This window comes from Cryptomeria japonica, chromosome 6 (genome assembly GCF_030272615.1).
Source record: "Cryptomeria japonica chromosome 6, Sugi_1.0, whole genome shotgun sequence".
Lineage (NCBI taxonomy): Eukaryota > Viridiplantae > Streptophyta > Pinopsida > Cupressales > Cupressaceae > Cryptomeria > Cryptomeria japonica.
This window is the reverse complement of record NC_081410.1, coordinates 235,395,179-235,414,309: the sequence shown is the minus strand read 5'-3', so window position 1 is coordinate 235,414,309 and position 19,131 is coordinate 235,395,179. Positions and strand designations below refer to the sequence as shown.

Sequence of the window (19,131 nt, the reverse complement as noted above, 5' to 3'; positions counted from 1 at the left end):
TGTTGGATGAGATTCTTGAAAATGAAATGCCACAGGTACCTGATGCTCAGCAACAACAGATTGTCCCACAAACTCCTGCAAGTGTTAGACGTTCTACGAGGTCAAGTAGACCCCCTGAAAGATTTTCTCCTTCTTTGTATTCTATTTTATTAACTGATTCTGGTGAACCCGAAGAATATGAAGAAGCAATGCAGGTGGATGCCAAACAACAGTGGGAGCTATGCATGAAAGAGGAGATGGACTCCTTGATGAAAAATAAGACTTGGGACTTAGTCCCTTTACCTGCAGAAAAAAGAGCTTTGCCTAACAAATGGGTTTATAGGTTGAAGGAGGAGGAAGGAGGTCAGAAAAGATATAAGGCCAAACTTGTGGTAAAAGGTTTTGCACAGAAAAAGGGTATAGATTATGATGAAATCTTTTCTCTAGTTGTAAAAATGACTTCAATTAGAACTGTACTTAGTCTTGTGGCTGTAGATGATTTACATCTTGAACAATTAGATGTCAAAACAGCTTTTCTCCACGGAGATTTGGAGGAGGAAATTTACATGTTGCAACCACAGGGATATGAGGTCAAAGGTAAGGAGAACTTGGTGTGTAGGTTGAAGAAAAGTTTGTATGGCCTAAAGCAAGCACCCCGACAATGGTATTTAAAATTTGATAGTTTCATGGCCGAACACGGTTATCATAGATGTCATTCTGATCATTGTGTATATTTTAAGAGATTAGATAATGTCAGTTATATTATCCTGTTGCTTTATGTTGATGACATGCTTGTTGTTGGGTCTAACATGCAACATATAAATGATCTTAAACAGAAATTAGCTAGGTCATTTTCTATGAAGGATTTGGGTGCAGCTAAGCAAATTCTCGGTATGAGGATTACACGAGACAGGAAAAATAAAACCTTGAATTTGTCCCAAAACGAATATATAAAGGTGTTGAAAAGATTTAACATGCAAGATGCAAAAGCAGTTAGTACACCTTTGGCTAGTCATTTCAAATTGACTAAGGAGATGTGCCCAAAGGCACAGGAAGAGGTAAATAAAATGTCTAACATCTCATATTCATCAGCTGTTGGCAGTCTGATGTATGCAATGCTATGCACAAGGCTAGATATTGCACATGCAGTGGGAGTTGTGAGCAGTTTTATGAGTAATCCGGGTATGGAACATTGGAATGCTGTGAAATGGATTCTTCGGTATTTGAAAGGAACTACTACGAAGGCATTATGTTTCAAAGGATCTAATGCTGCTCTGAGTGGATTCGTTGACTCTAATCTGGCAGGCGATATTGATTCATGGAGGAGTACTACAGGGTATGTTTTTCCTATAGGGGGAACTGCAGTCAGTTGGATTTCTAGGCTGCAAAAGGTTGTTGCACTTTCAACTACTGAAGCTGAGTATGTTGCTGCTACAGAAGCCAGCAAGGAGATGATTTGGTTACAATGTTTTCTAGAGGAATTGGGTCAGACACAGGAGGATCGTCCATTGTATAGTGATAGCCAGAGTGCCATTCATCTTGCGAAGAACTCTGCTTTTCATTCAAGGACAAAGCACATTCAGCTCAGGTACCACTTCATCCAGACTGTTTTGGAGGAGGGTCAGTTACAGCTTGAGAAGATTCACACAAGTGAGAATCCTACCGATATGTTCACGAAGGCAGTTCCACAGAAGAAGCTGATTTCTTCATCAGTTTCTGTTGGTCTTCTTGATTGATAATTGTGGAATTTATACCAGTCGAGTCCTAGTGTTTTATCCAGCGGATGTTGCATGTACAGTGGTGTCGTGTAGTATCAGTCTCCAAGTGGGAGATTGTTGAAATGTGGCGATTGATCAGCAAAGTATTGTATACTCAACACGTATCCTTGCCGGGGTTTGGGGTCGAGCCGGGCCTCGTGCAGGAGTTCAGGGGCGGCAGCCCTCGAGAAATTTTTTTTTTGGTATTTTTTTTGTTGATGAAAACCGACATTGTAATAAAACCCTAAAAAGGCCGACTTTGTTTTTGCCCTAAAAATGCATGTTATAAGCGGTTGGGATGCTTAAGGCATTGTGAGGTTGATTTACTATTTTTGTTGGATAATAAGAAAGATTGGATGGCTGTGTATGGTGAACGTAACGCATTCTGGGTGAACCATGTTAAATCTCTGTGTTATCTGTGTCCTATTTTATTTCTTCATCTTTTGTATTTAAATCTGCATATAATTGTTAGTTCATATTTGCTTTGGATCTGCTAGAAACCCTAACAGGTTCTAGTTTTTAGGAGGTGACTAGTAGTGACCCTGCTATATTTAGACATCATCCTTGGACTAGCGGCAACACTCAGTTTTCAGTTTGAAGTTCAAGTGATGGATCCAGGAATAAATTTGAAATATTAAAGTTATTACTTTAATGTTCCATTTTAAATAAAATAAATTAATTTTAATAGAAAATTACTTTATAATATAATATTACATTAAGTGGCCCCCTCCATGGCACGCATCCCTAGGATGGTTAATGTTGTTTTAAAAGGTGGTCGTTTGATTAATAAATGAAGAGCACACGGTTATACTAAGAGGGGGGGAGGGGGTTGAATCAGTATAACAACCAATTTAAACTTTTCAAACTTCAATCACAAGTATTTATCTTATCTCATTAACATATTCATTGCATACCAACATTCATATGTGATTTAACTAATATGAATACAAGTAGAACACAAGATATATACGTGGAAACCATTACGGGAGAAAACCACAGTAGATCAATGCTTTTATATATTTCTTCTTTTACAATATTTGTAAGCACCAACTTACTAGAGGCACCAACCCATTGGAAGCACAAACTCCCAAATCTGATTTGTGAGCCCCTACCCACTGGAAGGACCAACTCCCAAATCTGAATTTTGTGAGCACCAACCCACTGGAAGAACCAACTCCCACTTTAGAATTCGTGAGCACCAACCCACTTCATATAAATCTGTTTTTCTACCTGATAATGTTGCTATCTCAACAAATGATGGACAATTTGATCCTCTCAAATCTGCATATATTCCTTCCTCACATGCATATACTCTTCTTCATAAATCTGCAACTATTCCTTTCACAACTGTATCTATTCTTAGTCACAAATCTGCACATCTTTCCTTCCATAAATCTCACAGCCTGGTATAATAAATCTGCATATAACTCTTACAGCTCACTCCCTTTTTGATATTTTCATAATTCACACATAATACCTTTTCACACACAACTCACCTTCCCTTAATCTGGTATATAAAAATGATTGTCTTCAAATATATATATATACACAGCCACTCACATGTTTTACTCGTACGTTCACCACACAACTGAAAATTACTCTTTTACTGAATTATTATTTCAGCATTGTATTCCGCACTACACTTCTTTAATATATATTTCTTTTTCATGTGATGCGCACACACATTACATCCCATTCACAATATGATTTTATACCTTTCGACTTCCCTTAAAGAGTCACCTTCCTTCACACAAGTAATCACCGCCTTCTATATGGTCACGACTTTCTGACTTTAGATATGTCTCTTCCTTATAACTATCGCACCCTTACATTCACTACAATTTGTTAATATTTAATTTTATCATTTGTTAGCCACTGTTTTATTTTAATCGGTGTTTGCTGCAGACACAACATATAGAACGATTTTCTGAAATTAGTCGCTGTAATGAATCAATCATTACGCTGTTTTCTTTTGACGTTTCCACCTTTACATCAGTTGCTGCACATTATTATTAAATTGGTGATCTCAGTAATCGCTGTATTATTTTTTTCTCTATTTTAATCGCTGCACATCTGCTTGTGAAAAAACTGACCATTGCTCTCCTTAACATCTTTAATTCCTTTCTCACATGTCTACGTGCATTGGAATGATGGGGATATTACAACTGCTGCGAAATGCTATTCCCACGATGATAATGTCGTTGTCTTCTGTTAATCATTTCCACCTTTGTTGCATATTAAATCAATGCGTAATCATAACTAAAGGCGACTTGTCTCATAATCAAGTCGCTTGTCTTCAAGTTGTTCATAAAGTCGTTGTATTCTGTGGAATCGATCCTTCTTAATTATATTTACTGACTCTTCCTTATCAAAGCGCACCTCTGTATGCAGTATGAAGTCAACCACACTGAATTCAGCCTCCATGTATGTGTATTGTTGTCTATATTGCCCTCAAACTATGTTGAGCACAGTAAGTAAAACTTCTGACAAAATTAAGGAATCATTATCATTAGTTATTACGTCGTCAACATAAACTGTGCTTTCTTATTAAATCTGTTGCTGTATGTTTTAATCAGATCGCACTAAATGATGAAGTCGCTGTCCATGATTGTTATCGCTGCATTGCTTTTGTATTATTAACTCTCCAATGTATCGGGCTTATTCTCCAATATTATCATAATCTGAATAGTCGCTATTCTTAATACACATTTGACACCTTCCATGAATATGCCCATACTATAATTGATAGATGATTTTCATTCACTCTGCCATGTATAATTTGTTCAAGTCTGTTTGATCACTGCTCCATATGGAATTTGGGCCATTGATTTAGTCGCTAAGTTGGTAAAAAAGTCGTTGCTATCCACAACTTGTTTCACCGATGTATTAGCAGATGTAGTCGCTGCCTTTCATTGATCTCCGCCTTCTTAATTTTGTTTTGCTTTCTTCAGACAAATTGTTATCTTTGGAACTTAATTAACATGAGTCAACTAATCTATGATCACGTGTATTTGTCTTAAATTGTTGTATAAATTCGACTCTATTAATCTCTGTTTGGGTGAATACATATTACACTATGGTCGGCCAATCTTAATCTCTGAATCGCTGTCATTAATCTGAAGCAATCTTTGACTAACTCGGTGCCTTTCTATGGTCGATTTGTCTTTCTTTATCCATGCTTCATTCAAACTCCTGTTCAAAATGGTAATCGCTTTCTCCATTATTAATTACTTCAGTCTTTAATCTGAAGTTGCACCTTTCTTATGATCGCAGCCTTTGATACTCCAACACTAATAATATTATTGTTGTTCATGATTAACATATCTCTGTCTATAATTATATTCACTGTCAATTTCTTTTATATTAATAGCTGATCACATTTCATTATCGTTGTTCTTTATAATCTGCTCAATGAATAAGACTTGGATCTGTATAATTGCTCCACATCTCAATCTCTTATTGGCGATATATCTCTATTGTCTTAATCTGAATTGCTACTTTCATATCTCACATATACTCATATACATTGTGAATGTCTTCTTCTTCATAAAGTATTCTTGTGTCATAAGTATGGGATCAAACACAAGACCAATGATTGTCTAAATCTTTAATTTAGACAATACAATCAACCTTTTCAATCATGATGATAGCTGAACATAATAGGAACATTTATCTTGATAATAAGAGAGGCATCAATGACAACTTTGTCTTTACTTCTTTAACATCAATGACAACATCTCCAACAATGAAGAATAAGACCCTTGAAGAGGTTCGAACCTCTTTAGAAAGGAAAATAAATTTAAATAAACTTTATTAAAATAAAGGGAAAACCCTAAAAGGGTCCAATTACGGTTTGGAGTCAATAAAAGAACATTTGGAGGCCTCATTTCACCATTCAAGCATTCATTTTTACAGCAGCAAATTGGGAATTGAGCTCTGAGGAAGAGTTTCAGCAGCAGATCAGACGTTTGGGAACAAAAACTCCCTGGAGATTCGTGAATTGGATGGAAATCTAGTTCATAGTTGAGGGAAATCCATACAGGGTTTTTGTTTGTACTTAATTGGATCAATTATAGGTTAATACTCTACAGGTTTCATGTAGAGATTGGACGCTTAGGGTTGAGGAGAAAACTTAGAAGAATATGTGAATTTTTTCATTGATTTATGATCAGATCTGGGCGATCTCAGTGCCATGAACAGTAACATGAACAATGCTGTGAGCTGCTGCGTGAACAATGCTGCTACAGTGACGTGAGCAGTGCTTACAGCAGGTTTAGATTTGTTTGAGCAAGGGTTTGTTAGTATTTTCATTGCTAAGTTGTGCTAGGGTTTGGAGGATATTTTGGAGAGTTTGGAACTTTGGCATCACCAAATTTGCAATCAGCATTGTGTTTCAGACCTTCCAATTATCTACAGAAATCTTAGACTTGTTGGAGTCTAGATTTGAGTTTGTTTCATCATCATATGGTCTTCTACATTGCTCATTTCATTGTAATCAGACCTCATATTTCACCAATAAAGGGTTCCTTTGGTATTGTTAAGTTGTTTTTAACGTTCTCCCTTATTTGGTACATGTAATTGCAACACAATCAATCCAAAATTCAATCAACAAACTCAGAAATTCATATCAAACCCATAAAAATCAGAATTCAAAGGTTTGCATGCCAAGTGTTTGACAAAATGCCAAACCATCAAAACTGAAAATTAAGGGCAGAATAAGCAGGGGTTCTTACAAATCTATACTAAAGGAAATAACACTTTTTTTTTTTATGGTAAGTGCTATCATTAATGGGGATAGCTCCCTATATTAATTCAAAAGGAGATTACATAACAGTTTGCCTTCAACATCTAAGTCTAAACAGTAACAAAAGCTAAACAACCCAACCACCACCTTGAAACCATAATACCCGAACTTATACATGCTAAGAAGGCACGATAAGACCAACCAAATACAGATCATACATGAACATTGATATCTTGCATAATGATAGCTGCAAATTCACCGACATTAATCACAATTTCTATTGACTAGTCAAGAAACCACCAATCCTCTGAATTTGTGAGCCTTCTAAATGGCATAATGTTGCCATTCAGGACGGCACAACAGAAGACCTCCCAAGCATTTTCACTGAATATCCTCTTTTTCTCCTTCTCCTCTTCTTTCACCAGTCTCCGCCTCTTAGCATTATGCTTTTCACTGTTATCTGAATCCTCACTCCCTTCATCCTTAGACTCCTCGACCTCCTCCTCCTCCTCCGTGGGCAAGAATAATTCTGGCTGAAAGTATGTCTTTAGAATACTCACCTTGGGCTCCTCCAACAGACTTAATATGGAGTTGGCAATACTATCTCCATTGACAGATTTTACAAAACCATTCAACACTTAGACAACTTTCTCCATAGATTCAATAACATCCACTAATGGCATCAGCACAGCCTCATAAATGAGTGAATCACACCAATGTCTGTCAAAGGTTAGCGTAATACCAACTAAACCTTCAACAACATCGTACACATACTCTTCGCAGGTGAACAAATCCCTCACTTGCACTCCCAGGGTTTCTTCACAATTCGAGCATTCGATCTTGCCAAAGTGCGCCATAATAGAAATAGTGAAAACCACCAAGTTCTACCACTTTCACATCCAATAATGTCGGGGTTTGCAATGTAAAGCAGATTATATAGAGATTTCTTGTACTAGATGATTCGAGCACAACTATCGTTTCCATTCAGCAAGCCTAAAAACTTCCTTCCTTGTGAATATCTGTACTCATCTACAGTCGTGCTAGATTTTAATAATCACATGCACCACAGGTCGCCGTCGATGTGCAATTTGATAAGACAAATAGCACACATTTTGCAAGGTAATTTGGGCCATTTCTTCTACTGTCGCCCCCTACCTCACTTCTTCTGACATGCAAGTATGAGACTTATCTGATCCCCTCACGAGTTGAAGGAAATAACACTTATTTTAGATCTACCAAAAATAAAGAGTAGGTGACCTTGCCATTTAGAGTATCTCTTTTCAAAATTTTAAGCACCTAGTTCCATATTTTAGAGTGAAGAGACAGAAAAAGAAATTCCCAAGTGTTTCACCAATTTATTTGGCCCTTCCCATTCCCACCCAATTTTGTTGAACCAGGGGGCACTCTTAGACTGGTTGATTTCCACAAAATTTTGACCAGATAATTTAGACCTTGAGATAATACAAGTCTAGTCTTTTGAGAAGAAGTTTCCTCAAGGCAATTCAAAAGAGAAGTAACATCAATAAATTTAATATCAACTAATATAGTTCTATTATGAAGTGCGATGTCCTTCATTAGTGAGCCAATTGAAAATTTGAATCATCTCTCAAAAAGGTAGTGCATTTCTTCCACATCAAATTTAAAAAGTGAAGGAGCTAATTGTAACCTTGTCTAATAGTTGAATGGAGGACGAGGGAATTAGATAGAGTGCCATTAATATTCACATGTGAAGATGAATCTTAAACAAAACCTCAATAATTTTTTTCTTGAAGCCTATAGATCTTAAAACTAACATAATAAATGGCCATACTATTCTACCATGTGTCTTCTCGAAGTCCAATGGAGCCATCCAAATGTTGGAGTAATTTCAGGACAATTATCTAATTATTTATTAATTAGGTCCTTTAATTGCATCTTCATTTAAGATAAACTTAGGTGCTTTATTTTATCTAGATGTTACGCTTTTTTTAGTCTGAGTTCACTTAGAGGCACTTCTAGTTAGCTGTAATAGCTTGTAGTTGAGCTTAATTTAGCTCTTACTTTGCATTGCTTTGGTTCTTCTAATTATAGGATTAGGGCATCTCTTGCTTTCTATAAAGCAAGTCTTTCATTCATTGTAATTGTACGTTCAGTATTGTATCTCCAATGAATTGTGCAATATTATAGATTTCTTTGGTTGTTATAGAGCATACAATCTTTGTTTGATCTCTTTTGTGTGAGAGGCGTTTTGCTTGCAGATGATTCTTGGCTCCTGTGGTTGATCATCAACTTCTACATTGTATTGAGTTTTTTTGTCAATTACTTGTCTACATGTTTGAGAGATCCAACTTGAGGTATATTTTTTGTGCACTTGGGGCTCAAATGGAGGTTGCCATCGTGTTTGCAGCATCAAAAAGCCCAAAGATCGATTGTCATTTCATAAAAAAATTGAGCAGTTGAAAAATCGGATCAAATTGGTTGAGGGCACAAAAATAAAGGAAAAATCTAGGGGTAGTTGAACAATTAGGGCACTTTGGCGCAAAATAGAGGTCACCATCATGCTTAGCAAGCCAAAGAACCCTAAAATTGCCTATCAATTTGTCGAAATTAGAGATCGGGGAATTCTTTGCAAAAAAATCTCAAAAAAATCCAATTTTGGAAAGTTTCCGTTTTCAGCAAGTTTCCATTTTCACTAAGTTCCTATTTTTGGAAAGTTATATTCTTGGAAACTTGTTGTTTTTAGCAAACTTTCTATTTTTAGAAAGTTGCTATTTAAAAAAAAAATCTATTTTTGGGGTCCCTTCGAGCCTTCAAAGCCCTAAAAAGCAGTCTTCAGTGTTTTGCTCATATCTTCGCCATATGGAGTCGAAATTGGGCAAAAATGATATCATTGGACAGTTGGTTTTGGCACCAATCTTAATTTGCAGGTGGTTGGATCAGATTTTGCACCGATTTTCAATAGCACTGATTTTCAGTACCAGGCCTCCAAAGTCAGCCTTCAATTCTGTGCTTTTGGGGCCATATCTTGCACATTCAAACTCCATTTTTTCGACTTCCATACATTGTTGAAAAGATCTCAAAGTCCCCTATTTAGATTTCAGGTCATTTTTTGCAGAATTTTCATTAAGTACTCAGAGATCTCAATCTTGCCTTTTTGGGCTACATGCAAATCGAGTCTCTATTTGAATTTTGTATTGAGGGTTTTTGTTTTTGTATCAGTTTTGGAGATTATCTCAAGGAGTGAATCATGTATAAGGGTTGTAGGTGTAAATATTGTGGGAGCAATCAACATGGGCATTAAATGTGTCCTAATTTCTCACATAATGCTTTTCAACTCTTGCTTGAGTGTGCATTAAAATCTCAAGTTGCTACTTCACCTACTGAGATGTTGTATCTTCATTGATTGAGACCCTTATTCCTGTTAAGCGGGATAATTCATCTATGTGTCTTATTGATTGGGATTCCTATTTGATAGACATTGTTTCATTGTTTGTGGAGTCTCACATTTCAGATTTGGAGGACACATTTGAGGGTTTATCTCTTTTATTTGATGATAGTCATAGCAGAACTATTGTCACATCATATTTGTCTTTGGAGCTTGTTCAAAAAGCATTTTCCATTGGTTCCTTGTTTGTCACCTTCTATTGTAATTGGACATGTACCTGATTGGTTTGTGGCATCTTCATCATCCAAGGATTTGGTGACACATGAGCAGTTTTCAGAGACATCATCATATATTTGGATTTGGATTCCTACATCTTCCAGTTTATGGGAGTGGCTTCTCAAATCTCCAGTGGATTGGTTTCTTCTAAAGGGGAGGAATGTTGTTTGTAGGTAGTGGATCATGTTCCATCTTCAGGCATTCATCATTGGCACAAGAGCTACTTCTACATTGGGGGGATTCTTATCCTCATTCTCTCTCTTATGGGGGGGATATTCATTGTACTTCTTGTTGTCCCCATTTTTTTATTATGAAAATGAGGGCAACTCCTTCAAATATTTAGTTAAAATTCATGCGTTTACGTCTTTAATGCATGATTTCCAAGGTCAAAATCTATCTTGGTTAATGTTCATTTGAGTTTGCATTTTCTTTTGGTTTTCCTTGTTGGCTTTGGCTCTTGTTTGAGCACACGAAGGTTTTTCTAGGTGCACGGATCTGGTCATTTTTCGGCCCTCCAAGGGCACATGATGGATTTCATGTCAACTCTGTGTTTTGGCGCTGTCTATGGGAAACGAACCTACCCACAATTGGTGCGACACTCGTTTTTTTTACGAATTTGTCTTCAAGCATGTGGATTCTGTTTATTTCGTGGGTGCGTTTTGCACAGGTAGTTTTTTTTTTCTAATGGGTTTTCTGCAACCTCTTTACTCGCGATTTTTTATTTCTTGTGACAGCGTATTGTTTTCGTGGGTGCGTTTTGCACAGGTAGTTTTTTTTTTCTAATGGGTTTTCTGCAACCTCTCTGCTCGCGATTTTTTATTTCTTGTGACAACGTATTGTTTTATACACACGGCTCTCCAACAGCACCTCCCGCAGACAAAGTTTTTGTGACGTCCTCGATTCCTATTTATGGCTGCACATCCGTGATTTGGGTGTTTTTTTAGCATATTGGATCTGCTTCTTTTTTTTTGCGCAACCTCTAGTGGTTTTTTATGCATTTTCTAATTTTTGTTTGTAAAAAATTAGTTTTTCTTTTTCTATTTTTTCTCCATAAAAAATATTTGGTGGGTTATTTGTAATTTTTTTTCCTAAAACAATTATTTTGGGTTTTTTGTAATGTTTTTCCTAAAAAAATTAATAGGGATTTTTAATAATTTTTTCCTAAAAATTATCTGTTGGGTTTTATAATTTTTCCTAAAAAATTATTTGTATGGGTTTTTATAATTTTTTCCTCAAAAATTATTTGTTTGGTTTTGATCGATTTTTCTCCTCAAAATTCGTGTTTCATCTGAAATTTGCGAAGTTGCTTGTTCGCGTGGGATTTCGTTACTCTTGGTTTATAATTTTTTTCCAAAAGAAATTATGATGGGTGACCCTGTTTTAGGGTTTTTATTAGTTTTTTTCCCAAAGAAAAAATTGATGATTTGTAACTTCAAGTTTTTGAGGGTTTGACGATTTTTGCCACAAAAATCATGGTTTGTTGCAGTCTGTTTTGGGTCATTCCTAGAGTTATTGGGGCGAACATCTACAACAATGGTTTCTTGCAATTTGTTTTGGAGTTGCAAGGGTGAATAGTGCTCAGTGCTGATCTGCAAATCTTTTTACAGTTTTTGCTAAAATCGTGTCTATTGCTCTTTAGAGGGTTTGCCGATTTTTCCTCAAAATCGTGGTTTCAATTTCACTTGCTATTATCGATATCTCTGGCTACAGGGAGGGACAGTTTTGTTTTCCAACATCAGGTTGGACAAATCTTAGTTTGTTTTGGTTGTCTTGGTCATTTAAGGAAGTTTTGCAAAATCAAGGAGGGTCTCAGCAGTAGGCTCATTTTGCAGAGCATTCTAAAGAGAAAGGAGCAGCTTTCTCTATGCATTTGTGACCAGAAGGGGACAGCCTTATTTGCATTTGTGACCAAAAGACCTATGTCTTCTATAGGGTGGTTAGAACGATGACCATTAAGGGAGGCTATTAAAATATTGTAATGTTTCTTTAAGGGTCATCTTAGTTGCTTTAGGAAGTTTCCTTTTATGTCTTCAATTCATGATTGTTTCATTTAGAAACATCGTCTTTGCAAATCTATTTAGGGAGCTTTTGTCTTCTTTGTTTAATACATCGAATTATCTAAATAGTTTCATAAAACCTCTTCTACACAATGTCATGCCATATGTCCATAGTTATTGCATTTGTAGCATATGACATTATAATCTACAAGAGGAACAAATGAGTTATAATTCTTTAAAGGAGTATATGTGTTGTAGTTCCTACTTGAGAATCTGTAAGGCCTTCTATTCTTGTTCCAACCATATCTTACATGTGTTCTATAGTCCCTTGATCTATGACAAGGTTGATCACATGAATAGTAATAACCATAGAAAGATTGTTGGAACCTGGATGCATGCGCTTGCCTTGGAGGGAAGGACTTTTTGAATTATCTCTTGTTATCCGTTGGAGGATTGCTTTATTTTTGTGGGACTTGACTCTTCTTGCTACCTTCTTTTTTTATAGGGCTTCAATATACCTCTTTGGTTATTCTTTATTTTCCTTCTGATATTCTTTATAATCAAGTCCCATTTTTATTGAATGGTGACATCTATTCATTTAATATATCATCCAAATCCTCGGTATTCTTGTCAAACTTAAGGCTCTTGTTCAACTTGGAGGATGTCTTTTCTAGATTCCTTTTAAAAGAAACAATCTCAGATTTTAACCTTTCACAATCGTCTTCCTTTACTTCCAATTGGTTTCTCATTTCTTCTTCAATCCTTTTCCCTTCTTCAATATAAACCCCGCCTTTTCAGATTTTTCAAGACTCCATACTAACTCCATATTAGATTGATTGTCCTCTTGAAGTTGTAGCTCTAGTTTTTTTTTTTTTCTTTTTAACCTAAGCTCCAACTTAGCAAGAGACACCAATCTCTCTTTTTAGGAAGCATCAACTTCCAAATCAAAGTTGTATAATTTGTGTGGCTTCTTCAAAGGATGATGGTCATTTATATGTCATGCTTATTGCTCCACGTCTATTTACTTCTCCTTGAATGATCTTCATATAGATTCTACTTATTCCATTATCTTCTTATGATTGTTCTTTTCAATGGATGATGAACAATTACACTTAAATCTGTAAGTTCTTCTCTTCAAATCCGACTTTACTTTTCTCTAGATCTGTCATAAATATCTTCTACCTATGATCTTTTATAGCTGTGCATTAGGTTTTATGGTCTATCAAATGCAATAAAGATGTCAATATAGTAGATACAATAAATCATACACATGATACACAAATTATTCCATATGCACCACTTGACCCATAACATTCTATTAGGAAATGACCGTAATAAACCAAGACAGAAAGAATGCATGACATAGGGAATAGTTAATGGGATGTCTACACAGAAGGTGACTCTCGTGGCTAGTCTATACATGAATTTTAATAAACTTGACCATACCGATACAAATGCATTGGAGGGGCTATTATTGGTAAAGGGTGTCCATCAGTGTTACAAGACTCAGACTCGACAAGCTGATTTTTGACCGAGACTTGAACTCGGCACCAAGACTCGACAAAAATTGAACCAAGACTCGACAAATTGACAAACCCAAGAAATTCAAATATTTTTAAGTATTTAAAACTTGTTTCATTCATCTTTTAATAAATAAACCTTAAAGACACAATAATCTCATCAAATAGAAGCTACTTTGAACACATACATAAGTTTACAATTACATTGATCACATAAGTATAAATGCAAATTTTAGGCTTCAACTAGGGGAAATAAGTTAAACTAAATAACACATTAGAAATATAAATAGTGTCAAATGTCTACAAAATTCATGGAATATGAAATCTGTGGCATCAAAAGTTCAAAACATATATCAAAATAAAAGCTAGAGCCTAGAAGTCTAAGGCTCAAAGGAGCCAATATTAGTGACCACTTGACCCCGCAACCCTCCCACATGTGCGCCTAAGATAGGTCCTAGATAGTTCTGCAACCATGATATCTTCCCGTGTCTCAGGTTCAACCCCATCCTCATCCACATCATCCTCGGGTCCTCCAATGGGTCTCCTCGTGCTCTAGCCTCCTCTGCCATTGCTACTGCCTTTGCCTCTCGACCCACTTGATCAACCCATTCCAAGTCTTCATCACCAAAGATAGGATCATCAACCTCAATGTTCCACTCTACCTGTGGATCAACCTCCTCTAAAATGATAGGAGATGTGTCAGTGCCCAAGATTTGTCTTTGATGGAGGCGAAGGTTGTAATGAACATACACAAGATCATTCAACCTTTGCATCGCCAACCTGTTGCAATTTTGGAGTGAATATGCTCGAACATGCTCCAATTGCGCTCACATCCTGAAACACTACATGGCTGGCTCAAGATACGAACTGCAATCCTTTGTAGATTTGACACCTTATTACCAAACATCTCCCACCATGCATTTGAAATGACAAAAAATAAAACATCATTTATATTCTATAACTTTGAGTTTATGATAATGGTAATAGAATTATAGATAGAAAAGTTTAAGATTTAAATTTTAAACTATGCCTTGAATAGATTTTTACCTGGCATCATTTCTGTTTGGTTTTGCTTGCATATGTCTCGTAAAAAGAATTCTCCTTGTGCATTCCTAAACATCTCTATCTCATGGACTATGTGTGCTCCAACTGATGAATCAGGTGACATTTTCTCTACAACTTCATAGAGCCCACTCCACACCTTGTCATCGGCCTTGAAATTTGGGCGAAATTGGAACGCGAGATTAAGGTAGTAGGAAGCTGCATGTATAGGCCCGTGAAGCAAATTGTTCCATCATCGATCAATGACCTCCCATATGGGACCGTACTTAGTCTGATTCCCTAAATAAATAGCTTTAATGGCCTCCTTCACCTTGTTGATGCCCTCATAAATGTAACCCATTGCAGTCTTCTCTCCATCAACAACTCGCAGGAGAACAACAAGAGGCTCTATGAACTGTGATCATTGTGAAAGTTGAAACACTAAGATTTAAGTTTTAAGTTTTACATAAACAAGTGTGAACAAAAATATAATTGGTAATTACCTGCACAATCTCCTTGGTCGATTGCCAAAAGCTATGTTTATCAAAAACCCGATCAACCATCTCAATCCTTGCAATGGTCTTTGCATATGATGATGTGGTCCACTCCTCACTTACAAACATGCATTTCAAACCGGTCTTGGACTGAAGCAAGGATTGCAATGTGATAAAATTTGTTGCAAATTGGGTAATTCCTAGACGAACCAACTCTTTCTTATTTGTGAAATACCTCATAAGGTTGAAGACCCAGGTATGATTATATATGTATTTACAAATATTCCTTGTGTTCTCTACACATGTTTTAATCCAAGGAATTTTGCCAAGATACTCAAATATGAGGTCAAGGCAATGAGCGGCACAAGGGGTCCAAAACAAAGTGGGGGTGCCTCTCCATAAGAAGTTTACCTGCAGAAACATAATTTGTTGCATTATCTGTCACTATTTGTACGACATTTTCTTCACCCACCTCCAACACCCCACAGAGATACTCAAACATTTTTTCATTTTTCCGGAAGCATCAATTGACTTCAAAAACACTGTGCTACTTGAGAAAGAAGGAAAAAATGATTTAGTAAAGTAAACATCAAAAATCTTAATCACTAAATTAGTATACTTTACAAAATACAATGTACAATTACCTAATGAGGGCACAAGAAAATTCAGTAGTGTTCTATTTCTTCTATCGGTCCAACCATCAGTCATGATGGTGCAACCCTTACTTCTCCATGCCTCATGGTGCTCAATAATTCTGGCTTTGACATCAGCCACCTTTTGACTCAAAATAGGACTTTTTATCTCCTCATCATTAGTGGCTTTGAACCCCAGACCACAAATAGTAATGACATCTACCATAATTTTTCAATAAGGAGACCTAAAACAAATTAAATAAACAAAATAAGTATTTACTATTAACTATTAAGTTTTACTTGTAACTTTAAAAATTAAAATAATCAATGTGGCATACAATAAATTTCTTAAAAGCAAAAAAATCAAGACATAGAAATCAAAATAATAATGAGTACCTCGCTGCATGAAATGGAAAGGTGTTGTAGATCCAAAAATCTCCAATTGCATTTTTTACAGCGTCATGCTTCTCCTTATTACAATCCATGCTCTCAAGCGATGGTTGGGCACCCAGAGTTGTGCGTGGAAAAAAAAATGAATCTAATGTGGATTAATTTTTATGAATCCAAGTGCTAACACTCACAATACCACTACTTCTAGATGCAGGAAATGGAATCTGAGGATTTGAAGAAGCCTCTCCACCAATGTTTGCCATTTCTTCCATTTGCTTCCTTTTTAATTATTTTTTCTCTTCAAATTCCTCTAATTGAGCTTGCACTTCACGTATAGCCTTAGGGGGTGCTACTTTGCATGGTTTGGCATCATGACATTCTATTTGTGCAATGTGATATTTCAGCCGGTTAATACCTCCCCCACTATATTTCATTTTGCGATGAAAACATATTACTTCTCCATTTTTTGATCTGGGGATGGCATGGTTCCAAGCCTTATCCTTTCTAACTAGGGATGCCTTTGGGGCACCACTTCCACTACCAGTAAGCTGAGACATTATGCTGCAAAATATTATAAATGAAAAAATTCAGCATCTACACATTCTAATTAAATTAAAACTAAAAACTAAATAAAATAAAGAAAAAACAAAACTAAGGTTTCTTATTTTTTCCATCAACATAAAGTGAAACAAAAGCAAAACAAATGTACAATAAAATGGAAATATGAAAGTAAAAAAATCAAAAAACAACAAAAAAATGTAACTTACCTTTTCAAATTTGCTCCAAAATTGAACAAATGCACCTTTAAATTTGTAGAGGCCTCCTCCAAATGCTTCTTTAACTCCTTTAAATGCATCAATGCAAGCTACTAATTTGCACAAACAATCAACAATCACTATCTCCTCATCAATTGATCTGCTGGTCTGCTCTTCAATGCCTCAATATTTTTGTCAAATGCCTCTTTTTCTCTCCTCGCGTTTGCAAACAATAAAAATGAGCTTTTAGTGTAGGGAGGCAAATATAATGATCTTTTGGTCAAGTGAGAACATTTCATTTTTATTTTTTATTTTTCTTTTTAATCACTATTGGGTGCGACAAAGTTCAACCTTCGGGACTAGGCGAGTTTGCCAAGTCTGACACACTTGGCGAGTCTGATCAAACTCGGCCAAACTCGGTCGAGTCCGAGTCCACAACCTTCTGGACTCTGCAAAGCTGACCCAGTTCTGGACTCACAGAATCCGGGCCTAACTCACAGAGTCTTGTATCTATGGTGTCCATTACATTATTGACTAATCCTATTACATATTATAATGTGTTTCTATATGCATGGTTGCATTAGTATGTATTCCATGTTTGCAGTTGGTGATGTCGATCTCATTAACTCATTAGCATGACATTAGTGCATATTCCATGTTTGCACCTGGGGATGTTAACTCCATTAACTCAATGGCTTAATATTATCATAAGTGACTGTGAGTTTGTTTCAAAGCCTTATTGTCTTACTGCTAATTATGCAAAATATTTACATTAAGACTCATTTTGGGTTTAATAGACAGGTTTTTTTGGTATGCTACATGCTATTTATTAATATTTTTTTATAAGAATCATATAGTTTAAGGTTGTAATTTGAAGCTTTTTTCTAGATATAGTCATATCTATGATTACTTCCCATGTTCTTTGAAATACCAATTGAACTTCATTGGAATCAAGCCTTAGAATGAACCAAATGTGGAAAGTAGATGGGGGATTATTAACATCTCACTTTGCTTTGTTGACAGATAGCATACTTCATTGAACCCAGCCACGATTGCCTTGTGGAATGCCTTCCAACTTGTTATTCGGAGTTGAATCCTCCCAGGTATGTGAAAAGAATCTTCTTAATAAAAGAGGATGATTTGAAAAAATGCTTTTCAAGGAGACTGAATTTAGTTTAAAATTAAAATTTACAAAAGATATCATTTCCAGAATATAGAGGTATTTTTTATTACACAAATTAAATGAAATTACATCTGTGAATTAAGGCTTAAAAGAATAAGTCTGTCAACTCACGTTTTGGTGTACCGAAGTTTATATTACTTTTTTTATATTGACAAACAATTATGTGTAATATGTTTTTCGTTTGAAGTTGGTGCTTCATAAACACAATATTCTCATAAAATTCTTAATTTCAGATTCTGTTTCCTAGGATAAAATGGACCCATAATTTTTATTATTATTGTCTTTGGCAGATATTCACCAATTACATGTGAGCGGTATTTATCGCAACGTTACAAGGATACCCACACCGACTTGAGTAAATATTCTTAAGCTCATATACAGTTCAATTCTGTTGGAGGAAAGGGACTTTGATAAACATTGAACATGTTTGTATCTTGTATAAGCAGGCTGCAAATATATTGTACCTGAAAATCCTTGTATAATATAGGTTGATTTCATAGCAGGAAAGAGATTAATGGCTCACAGGGTAACATGCCAGTTGGTAAACTAGTATGTAGTAGCTTATTGATTTGTTAAATTTGCACACATTATATTTTCATACAAACCACTATATGCAGAGTGGATCCATTCTTGAATTATACAACTCAATTTTTCAGTTACAGTTCTTTTGATTTGAAATGGAAATAAAATCCTTGTTAGCAATTATTAAGAAGGTTAAAAATGTTGACTACTAGCATACGTGTTTAAGCCTAAGGTCACCGTGGAGTGACACATATTTGGGTTATGAGAAACCCCTTTGTGGAGGCTCAAACAGGGATTGTTTATTCCATTTACCTTTGATATTGTTCAATAAGGCATACAATCCTACCCATAGTTGAAAAACTTGCAAGTACTCGCAAAACTCATGAGTACTCACCAGCCAGTTTGCTACGCGAATCACTCGCCCAATAACTTGCTGATGAGTTTTTGTAAAACTTGTGGCATTTTTTGCTTGAAAAA

General features: G+C 35.8%; 1 protein-coding gene across 6 annotated transcripts in view; it reads left to right on the top strand.

The window, feature by feature from the left end:
- The window catches only part of LOC131077307 (2-oxoglutarate-Fe(II) type oxidoreductase hxnY), a 134,529-nt gene extending 115,736 nt beyond the window's left edge, over nt 1-18,793 (top strand). For 4 of the 6 annotated variants that reach the window (XM_058014774.2, XM_058014773.2, XM_058014772.1 and 1 more), the window contains exons 10-11: nt 17,973-18,052; nt 18,423-18,793. In XM_058014774.2, coding sequence (XP_057870757.1) covers nt 17,973-18,052; nt 18,423-18,501 — 159 coding nt within the window. In that variant the 3' untranslated portion in view covers nt 18,502-18,793. Of the gene's footprint in view, nt 1-17,972; nt 18,057-18,422 lie in introns of those variants that run through there. The other 2 variants (XR_009113576.1, XR_009113575.2) reach the window with 1 other exon arrangement.
- The last annotated feature ends 338 nt before the right edge of the window (nt 18,794-19,131 follow it).